The sequence below is a fragment of the Echinops telfairi genome, unplaced genomic scaffold (genome assembly GCF_000313985.2).
Source record: "Echinops telfairi isolate 266 unplaced genomic scaffold, ASM31398v2 ScPeMD7_7;HRSCAF=31, whole genome shotgun sequence".
NCBI classification, from domain to species: Eukaryota; Metazoa; Chordata; class Mammalia; order Afrosoricida; family Tenrecidae; genus Echinops; species Echinops telfairi.
The window spans coordinates 17306118-17316843 of NW_022103904.1; the positions used below are offsets into that span (position 1 = coordinate 17306118).

General features: G+C 38.7%; 1 protein-coding gene across 1 annotated transcript in view; it reads right to left on the bottom strand.

The window, feature by feature from the left end:
* The window catches only part of ABCA13 (ATP binding cassette subfamily A member 13), a 457705-nt gene that overhangs the window by 290946 nt on the left and 156033 nt on the right, over window positions 1-10726 (bottom strand). Inside the window, exons 25-27 of the mRNA XM_045286290.1 lie at window positions 9774-10080; window positions 3452-3566; window positions 1656-1985 (exon numbers count right to left, since the gene is read on the bottom strand). Coding sequence (XP_045142225.1) covers window positions 1656-1985; window positions 3452-3566; window positions 9774-10080 — 752 coding nt within the window. The remainder of the gene's footprint in view (window positions 1-1655; window positions 1986-3451; window positions 3567-9773; window positions 10081-10726) is intronic.

Genomic DNA, 10726 nt, shown 5'->3' on the forward strand with positions numbered 1-10726 from the left:
CATAAATCCAACACACTGTGTACCGAAATGTGTAACACAAAACAGTGGAAAATGGAACAGAGCAATTTATTATTTTTTATTATTAAGTGCCCTAGCATACACTGCAGGAAAGCAGATGCACTAGATACACTGGTTTACAGTAGAAAGAAACTATATCTTTCTTTTGTTTTTACTGTCAGGAAGAAAAACTCACTGAAAAAAATCATCTTACTTTTATAGTATACCATAATTGTTGTATAATTATGGTATATAATATACCACTGGTATGTGTGTATATATATACCTATAATATACCACTGTTGTTTTTTTTATCTTCTAGGAAATAGAAGCATATGTAAATAAAATAAATCAAACTTTGAGCACGTCAGCATAAGAATTGAAGTAAAAAATAAATATAGCAACAATTGAAATTCAGATTAGAAATTTCAATGACACTTTTTCAAATTGTATATGGGGAGACTGGCACTAATAGGCCTCAAACAGATGGGGTTGTTTGATTTTAAATTAATCTGAAAATAGCTAATTATCATAAACACAGAATTATTGACGATTAAATATCACAGATGTGACACCTGCTAATCAGAACTGATTAACACTTATCAATGGACAAAATGTTGATTGAACATAACCACCTCTTCCTTATATAGTCATGTATATATAAGCATCTAGCTAGTCAAAATCAGGGGGGATTGCATGGTTTATTGAAGTTGAAGAAAAACAATTTCATATTCACCGAAATCATGAACTGAATGGTCCTAATTGTACAGGAAAAGCATCTACCCAATCAGTGAATGTCATGTTAAGGTCACTATGGTTGCTATACTAGACTGACTGACTTCTAAAGATCTCTACCTAACCCCTAACAGCCCTTACATCCTGATTCTGTAAATCTGAATCCTCACACCTCCTCAATTTCTCTGATAGAATCACATCTCCCAACAGATTTGATTTAAAGAATTGGCCAGACTTGCTGGAGAAGGAAAACATCGAACAAATGCAGGTGTTACAGATTTGCCACACGTTCTGTATAATAGACCATTTTATCAGTAACGCCTTCAGCCTTCCCAGGTTAACTGCATTCTGCCTCTGTGCCAGGCACTGTGCTGTCATGCCTGAGCTATAGAAGAATAGAGAAGATACATTTCTGTCTTCCCTGTATTTTTAAATAAAGACATGAACATATTCTAACATTTTTAAAAGGCTACATTTCAAATGGATGAACAACTTTGGCCATTGTAATGGAGAGATATTTCTTCTTAATGTGATGTGATGTAATTCATGATGCTTCAAGAAAATGCTCACTGTTTACTTGTAAAAGAGCTTTAAAAATTGATTTATTTCCATATGTGAAACAAACCACAAACTAAAGCCATGTGCTTCCTTCTGTATGCTGCTGTTTCCTGATGAACTGAGAGTACAGACTGTATGATACAGGAACAGAGTCCATTCTTAATGGTCTTCCATCCAGCGAAACTACTAAAATTTTAGTGCATAGTAACTGCAAAATTTGTAACTGTGGTTAGAATGAAGAAAAGCAGTTTATCAGGAAGACCAGGCAGATCTGAACATGATAGGTTAGACAACTGAGGCTTGATTTTGCTGGGTGCATGCCGTTTTTGTCTCCAATTTTTATATTTAAAAAACAATTCACTTACCAGAAATGTCTGAATGACGAAACTTAGTTGGTTATGTAGAACCAGCAGAACTATATACGGCAAAAAGCTGATCATGTACACTAGACTGGTGCAAAGGGCGGCAGTGCTTGCTTGGCTGAAAAATGCGCTCAAGAAGTAACTCAGCATGACAAGGGACACCCCAAAATCCAAAAGAAAGAGAAAAATAATAAAAGCATTGCTGTGCACAAAAATGCCACTTGTTTTCAGAATGACTGCCAAGGCAACACTGCCAAGAGCCAGCATGGCCATATTCTCCAGGAACCAGGCCAGGAAATGGGTCGTCGGATGCACTCCCACCATCCTCATGTACTGTTGAGAGAAGGGCAATCCAACGTTAACTCAGCAGTGGTGCTGCAAAGAGAGATCGGCTCACAGCAGAGAGAACACCCGTCCCTGGAAAGGGAAACCAGCATGTAGCTGACTAGGCAATCCACTAGGGACCATTGCATGTTTGCCCATTCACGTAGAGAGAACTGAGACGGTTATTGTGATTAGTAGCCAGTGAACCTGCTCTGATTCACAGTAGCGCGAGGGACAAAAGAAGGAAACACTATCAGGTCCTGTGCCATCCGCACCAGGGACCTCATAAAAAGACGAGAAAGGGCAGCATTGTAGAAAGCAGTGTTTATTCATGTTCTACCATGAATGGGAGGGATGAGAAAAGAGTATTACCTATGAAATACTAAGGTTTGACTTATGATGCTATAAAAACTGCATTAGGGACAGGTTTGCATAACAGATTAAAGTAAGTTCTGTCAATAAGCTGTACATCTATAAAAAGTTGAATTGGGAAAATGTGTGCAATAGCTATATTTATAAAATAAATAGCTATATTTATAACAACCACCACCATTAACTGCTGAGACTGTTTAAGTAGAACCATAGAGGAGCCGGTGCCTTGTCTTGGAGATTTCAGGTCTTGTTTGGTGAGACATACAATGAATTGGCCTTCTGTCTTATATAATGTTTCTGTTCTAGCTCCTGATTCTTGGTGTATTTCCTGTGACTGTGAAAGCTTACAAGCAGCCACTCAAGGCATAACTATCCGTCTCTATTTGCCTGGAGCACCAGGAGGAGGAGGAAGGTCGGCTAGAAGGAGAGCATGGGGTGTGTGGCTAAGTACCTCCATGAACAATTGCCTCCTAACATATTTTTGCCAAATTCAAAGAAAAATCCTGACTGACGTGGGAGAGATGCAGAACAGAATTTCAAATTCTCATGGAATCAAAGTTTCCTGAAATAATGGAGGCTGGAAAAACCCATAACTATTGCCCGAAGGTAATCTTTAAAGCTTAAACCAAAAATATCCCTGATGTTTTCAAGAACTAAATAATAATTTAGGTTAAGTAAGAAAATATGTCTGCCTTGAGATTATGCTTCTTAAAAAATCTGTATATGTGGAATCAACTTGACAACAGTAACATGAAAAATTATATAGGAAACTGAAGGGGTAGTGATTTTATCTCAATGTGGGAGGAACAACTCAGGAAAGGAGGTGAGAACCTTAAACATGTAATCAGTATCACTGAATTGTAAATACAGAAACTTGATGATTTTACTCTGTATATCCTCAGCAACAATACAAAATAAAATAAAATATCAACAATCCTATAAAGCAAAATATTTTTTTCCCTGAGACAGGAGCTCAGATAGAGCCAAAACCCTAGCAGAGAACAGGGAAAAACAAAACAGTAAGTAAAGAGAAATGATTGATATCCAAATTCCCAAACTACTGCTCTTCATTTTCAAGACCAGCTAAGTTTAAGGGTACTTACCTCTTCAATCTGTATCTCCCGCTCATAAGCCAGCTTTCGAACCATGCTGGCCACAGAAACCACCCAGGTTAGCATCATTATCAGTGGAAAGAAGAAGCCAACGTTGTTCAAGAATCTGAAAGCACATGATTTCAGTCAGCATCCCAAAGCAAGTAAAGTGATGTGATTCACAGTCATACTCATGACAAATACTACACTTGCACATGCTACTGAGCAATTTCTTGCAAAGAACAAAGTGCTTTAAAAAATAATACCTGCCGGCGTAATGAGTTATGCATTCAGCCACTAACTGACTTCAAGGCCAGCCGTTCAAGCTCACCAACCCCTCCCTCCAAAGGGGGAAAGATGAGATTTTCTAATCCTGTAAAGATTTACAGCCTCAGAAACCCAAAAGAGCAATGTCCCTTAGGGTTTCTAAGAAACAAAATTGACTTAATGGCAGTGGGTTTGGTTTGGCTTGCTTTGCTTTGCTTTCGTCTGGTCTGGTCTGGTCTAGTCTGGTTTGATTTGGTTTGGTTTAGTTTGGGGCCGCCAAAAGTAAAAGCCATATTGAAGAAAAGGTAATCTAGGAATGGTCCAAAGGTAAAAGGATTCCACCTTCTAGTACTGGGGAAAGGGAGCAGCAACATATAAGTCAATTAAACAATATAAGGAAAATAGATATATAATACAATGTCAGGAGATGATAACAGCTAGGTAGAAAAGTGAAGTATATTCAGAGATAGGGATAAAAGAGAGGTTAGCTGAAATATCTATGACAGAAATATTGGTGCATAAAACAGGATGAATGAATAAATGAATCATGTAGATATTAGAAAGGTGACCACTTCCTACAGAAAAAGAAAGTGTAAAGACCTAAGACAGTAATGGCATTTTCAGGAGTGGCCCTGGACCTTACAGGCTAAATAAGAGATGGATCAGAGGGTTAGCAAGGAGTCAGATTGTGGAAGGACTTTGTGTGATGGGGTAATTAGTAATTTATTCAAAGATAAAGCAGATAGAACTTTCAAAGGTAGAAGAAATCAGAGAGATGACTGACATGATCAGCTGTGTGTTCATTTAAACACACACCACCCCCAAGAACAACCCTAAATGTGATGTAGACATTGGAGTTGATATTGGGAACCCTGTCAGGAGACTAGAATTTTAAAAATAATTTTGGCAGTCCATGGTACTTTCAATATTCATCTCCAGCACCAGAGAGCTCTTTACAGGCAAGAATAGCCAGACTTCGTCATACATGCTTTGGACATGTCAAGAGAAACCAGTCCCTAGTGAAGGATGTGATGCTTGGCAAAATGCCAGACCGGGAAAAGGGGGACGGCCCTCGAGGAGATGGATGGACACAGGGGCAGCAACGCTAGATCAAGCACAGGAACAATGGTGGGAGGCTCGCACAGGACTGCGCAGTGTTTTGTGCTGCTAAGTATGCATATATTGGGTTGCTGGGGATCAGAACTGGCCCAATGGCACCTAACAACAACAGCAAGGCTAGTTTCTCCCAGAGGTGGGGAAGCTGAAACGTCTATTTGTTCATGAAAATAGAAATATTCGTTACTTAACGGTATTGGAAGATATGGTTACTGAACTCCAGTCACGGAATAATTTAAGTCTTACCAAACAGCAAATTAATATCATGAACCAAAATCATCTAAGGCTCAATTTTAAGCCATGGCTGCAGAAGTCACCTGGGGTCAGAGTTCAGGGACTGTGTGTCTGAGGTGTTCTCTGCACCCCTTGAGTATAACAAAAAAGTCATGTCTAAACTTATATTTGGATAAACCCAACTTTGAAACTTTTGAGGAAACTAATCCAGGCCTGCAAGGATTCCTAAAGTGTATGCACCTATCTGATTGAAAATATTTGTAGAATCCATAAAATAAGACGTTGGATGTGAGAAAGTATAACACATGACTACATATTTCAGGATGTTCCTTATTATCTCATGGGAACCAATCAATATCAGTAAAAGGAAAGAAAAGGATATTTTCTGATGTTGGTAAATGTTCAGGAGAGACTTCCAAGTCTTTGAAAAAGCTATCAACATGATTTACGTACGAAGGAGTTGGAGTCTCCAGGTGCCAACAGTGAAGTGCTTGGCCACTGGCAGAAATATTGCTTCGTACTCAAAGACATGGCAAAAGAAAGCCTGGATTTTTTTCTTCTGAAAGATCAAAGCAACCGACAGCCCGATGGGGCACAGTTCTCCTCCGACACATATGGGGTCATCATAGACTCCATGGCAGTCAGGATTGACTTGGTTTGTGGTTTTCACCCATGAGTTACATAAGAAGGTACGTGATTACAGTAGCAAGAAAGATAGTTATCATCTGAAGATCTCAAAAGGTGCCATCAAAAAATATACTTCTTGAAGGCTAGGAACATCATTTGAATCCTGCTGGGGGATCAGAAGCCTCTCCGAACCCTTACTCTGTTTCAAGGAAAAACAAAGGGAGGGCTATGTGAAGAATCCACATATTTACAGAAAGCATTCTGTCTCTGTAGCAAAGGAAGGGAAATCCTTCGATCTGTATAGTTCTTACCTCATCTGGCCTCCACCAACAAATCCTCTTACAAATAACTGATCAGTAAGGTTCAATGCATGCAACATGAATAAGAAAAATATTGCAAGTTCTGGCAAGAAGGAAAGGTGATTAAAAGACATACAATTATTAGTAAATGAAGTGAAGAATGCTTTACAAAAAGAGGAGATAAAAGCTGTAAATATTTGCTTTTGCCACCAACTAATAAGTCCATTACCTCTATAAAATATTGTAAAGCAGAAATGTTAGAATATGGAATTTATGGTAGAGATTGCAAGGTAAAAAGAATGTATGTTTATATTTCATACATATAACTAATTTCATCTATATGAAAACTTATATGGTACATTGAATAGAAATATCTGGAAAAATTCTTCAGAAAAGTTTAAAATAAAAGTACAGGTGATGACATATTAACAAATAGATATGTCAAGAAAAGAAAGTAGATGATGGTGAATAAAAAGGAAAACAGCAGAGGTCATCATTTTAACATCATACAAGATAGAACAGGAAGACACTAAAACCCCCACAGTGGCCTTATAAACAACATTATAATAAATGAAGAAAAGTTGAAATTGCAAACAAAGCCAGTCTACTAGAATCAATAATGCTATGGATGCAGCAGTCCAGGAAACAAACGATGTACTGCACTGGGAAAATCTGCTGAACAAAGCGTCCTCAAAAGTTTTCAGATGCGTGGATGTCATTGACATGATTAAGGCTCCTCCCACTCAAGTCCTGAGCTTGTCAATTCCTTCATCTGCACGAGGAGAAAGAAAGGAAGGCAATATGGAAAAGAGAAATGAAAAAGGAAGATAAGAAAATGATCTTATTAGAACTGCAGTGCTGGCAAGGAACATTGGATATGGACTGCTAAAAGAATAAACAGATCAATCTTACAAGAAACAAAACTAGGATGTTTCTTAACATCAAGAATGGCATGACTTTGATTCACACACTTTGCATGGGAAAGACCAGTCACTAGGAAAATATGTATATTTCAAAGAGAGTCAAATGAAAACATGATAACCCATCAGTAAGATGGATCACACATAGTTGCCACAATGATCTCAAATGTATCAACAATCACGAGGATAATAACGACCCAGGCAATGTTTCATTCTGTTGACTAACAGATGGCGCGCAACACAATAGGTGGTAATGAAAACAGCATTTCCAAGCACCAATACGCAAAGGAAAAGCAAGAAGAAGAAGCAAAGACACAATAATCCTCTCAGAGAGGGAGCTCTTCTCTTTAGTTGGTGATAGGAATACAGATTTTTAGCCTCATAAATGATCCGAATGGAAAAGGAATGGGACAAGACTACTCTCATAAAGAGTTGCAATCTTGGAAACCACCAGGGGACAGTTCTACTCAGTCTTCTTTAAATTACAAGAAACTACATTTCTCTTCTTTGTGTTCTTTAGAACATCACTACCTAACTAAGACAAATAGCTTTTTTTAAAATGCTATCCAAAGTACCTTAATTGGAATTTATCTTATAATAAGGAAATAATAACTTTTTAAGCTTAAAATTCATCTCTGAAAAATAAGTTTAACTTACACAGCAACACACAAGCCACTGCACTACAAGAAAATGACCCATCAATGATGAACTAGACCAATAGCATCATAAAAAGCTGATTTATCCATGTATTTAAAGCAAGCAATTTTTTCCCACAATGCCTAGATACTGACGTTAGTTATAAAGTATTTTAACAGCTTAATTGCCATACAGTTCTTATATCATACAATTCAATAGTTCGATCATTTTGAGAAAAGATATACCATCATCACCAGAATCCATTTTAGAACATTTTCTTCTTTCTTGTACTCGTTGCTATTAGCTCCTCTTTTCCCTCCAACTTCCCGTCATATCCTCAAGAAACCATTAATCCAGTGTTTCTCTCTATGATTCACCTGTCCTGGAGCTCATATTCAGAAAAACATACCAACCCCCCACCCCCCCCAAAAATAACAAAATGAAGCAGAGAAAAAACACAACCAAAAAGAAAGCAGAAAATCCTAAAAGACAGGATCAAATGATAAGCTGTTAACTGTTCACTTACCTTCACCTACAATAGTCCACTTCCCCAATGCACTCTGCATGATAGCAAGACCGTTCCCATCTCAGTCTACAGTCAGAGGGGACTCGGGAGCAGAGGCTAATCCACATTGATTGCCTCCTCACATAAGATCTTTTTAAATGATACATTGTCGAGAACAGTTTGCTGGCCTTTGTAAATACCAGCTCTAAGAAAAATGCATTTAGAGCAGATAATCACTGGTTAAAAATATCAAAATCCAAAACAGTATTTGGGAGGAAGGGCGAAAAATGTTCACTTTGTATAAAAGGACATTACTAGGGTTACTCAAGAATTACAAAGTGAATGAAAATGACACTTTGACTTCTTTATTCCTGACCCTTTTTTTGGTCTCCACTGCATTGTAATATTCCAAGGTTACCAGTTAGGTCACCAGCCTCGCACAGAAAGAAACTTCTTTCTGTAATAGCACCATCTTCCTCATCAAAAATATTTGCATTTTTATAAATAGGCAGAAAACACAAGATATCAAGATCTATGCATCTTCATTTATTTGACATGACTTTTAATCATCTGTGCGGCAGTCCAGATCTGCACAATGGCCCAGTATATCAATCAGGGCTGTTATCGGCAATATTTCACTGCAGGATAATTGTCACATCCTCCTAATAGATGACTCAGGACTGTCTCCTTAACACACCATTTGCAGACACTTGCATTTTACTGTGCCTTAGAGAGAAAACAATAAAGCGGTACCATCATCGTCAGTACCACGGGTCTGCGAACCCCCTCGGCCTTTGTCAGACACGAAAGAACAGTGTGCGCCACGATGTTCGTGGCCATGAAGAAACAAAAGACAGGAGGACTCAATCACAACTGCCCAGGTCAACGCTTCCATGGGATTTCAAGGACTTGCCCCATCTAAGCCTACCCAGATGTGCAAGCGCATCCTGTCTTCCTCTCCAACACTCACCAAGCAACGCCAGCGGACCTCTTCCTCCAATTAGCAAACACCCCCGACTCACCTGTCCTCCCTGTGCCTTCTCTGGTCAGAATGCTTTCTTCAGGTCAGTGCTCCCAGATGCCCCAGCCTTTACCTGAACTTTAACTTCAGTCTAAACCTACAGACACCCTCAGTCGAATCACACGACGTAACACGTAATATTCGCTACTTACTTTACCTCTACAAGGTTTCTGTGGAATCCATCCCATCTCTGCCCAGCACACAGCACAAAATTGAAACGCAGTGTTTAGTTCTTAAAGATTTAAACCAAAGAAGTAACGTTCCCCTATTACTCTTCCTCCATGAATACAAAATAGTGACTCTTCCGTATGTAAAATAATGAATCTCACAGAACAAAAAGAAGGAACTGATTTTTGTTTTATGGTGAATATTCCGCTGAATGACTCCCAAACCAAAAGACCAAACCCACTGCCATGGACTTGATTCAGACTCAAAGTAACCAGGTAAGACACCGTAAAAATTCCCCACACAATTCCCAATGCTATAAATCACTATGGGAGCAGCTTCATCTTCTTCTCATCGAATGTCTGGTAGGTTTGAACTGCCAACCTTGCATTTAGCAGCCCAATGCTTAAATCACTGTGCAACCAGAGTTTTAGTGGATGACTACAGAAAACCCCCAAACTCTCTTTACTTTTGCAAGTGCAAAATCCCTTCCCACTGCAAGCGGAAATTTCAAGAAAACTCCGCTCTAGCCCCAAGTACTCACAAGTCACTGGTGTGGCAGGGGTACGGGATTGCCTGTGCCTGGGTTGCTGGTTCTAGAGCATCCCACCCTGTCTGCACTGAGATGATGGCTCGCTCAATCATGTCTTGCAACGGGACAAAGATGTAGTTGTATTTGAACCCGCCAGCTGGTAGAGTCTGTGGATGGAACTTCCAAAATGGATTTTTCACCATATCTGTTCTCATGCTGTATAAGATACTGGTTCGAATTGTATATGTGACATGAGGCGGCAGTTTCAGAGACTCTGGCGGGGAATTCTTGTTGGTGAAAGAATTTGTGAATATAATACCTAGAGGTAGAAAGGAAAAAATAAAGGATTATAATGTAAGGAGGGGCTCACACAATGCCAGCCTTATAGTAGAACTGGAAGGACCATCATCACAGCCCGCTTCTCTTGCAGAAGGACCCCTGAAGCCCAAAGTGCTAAAGCGGTTTAAATGAGGCAAGCAATTCGTGGTAAGTAAGAACCAAGATTTCCTAATGTTCAATGTTTTTATTTATTTTAACTAACTCAATGCAGTATCAGCAATACATAGAAGTTATTTGTTTTGTACTGCTGTAGTACTTATAGAATTGTACTAGACTGCTCTAAGAATTTTTTCTCAAGTTCAAGGTGTATCCCTATGACTGCATCTGAGATTATAGATTATTCAAAAAATTTAAATGAATTCCTTGAATTTCACAAAAGAAGCCTCAAAAATGTTTTCTTGATTGTGACTCGAAAAGAATGAGGACAGGTCTTTTTTTTTTTTTTAAACACACACACGCATCTTGACTAGCTGACTAATTAATGGGCGAAGTTGTGTTGTCCATTACTTTGTCTGCTCTTTTCCTTTTTCTCAAGCTATCAAATACTCTGATTAAAAACAAAAAAATGAGAGAGGAAACTGTTTGCTTTCTGAACCATTCAAACAGACTTGTAGGGAGAAATATGA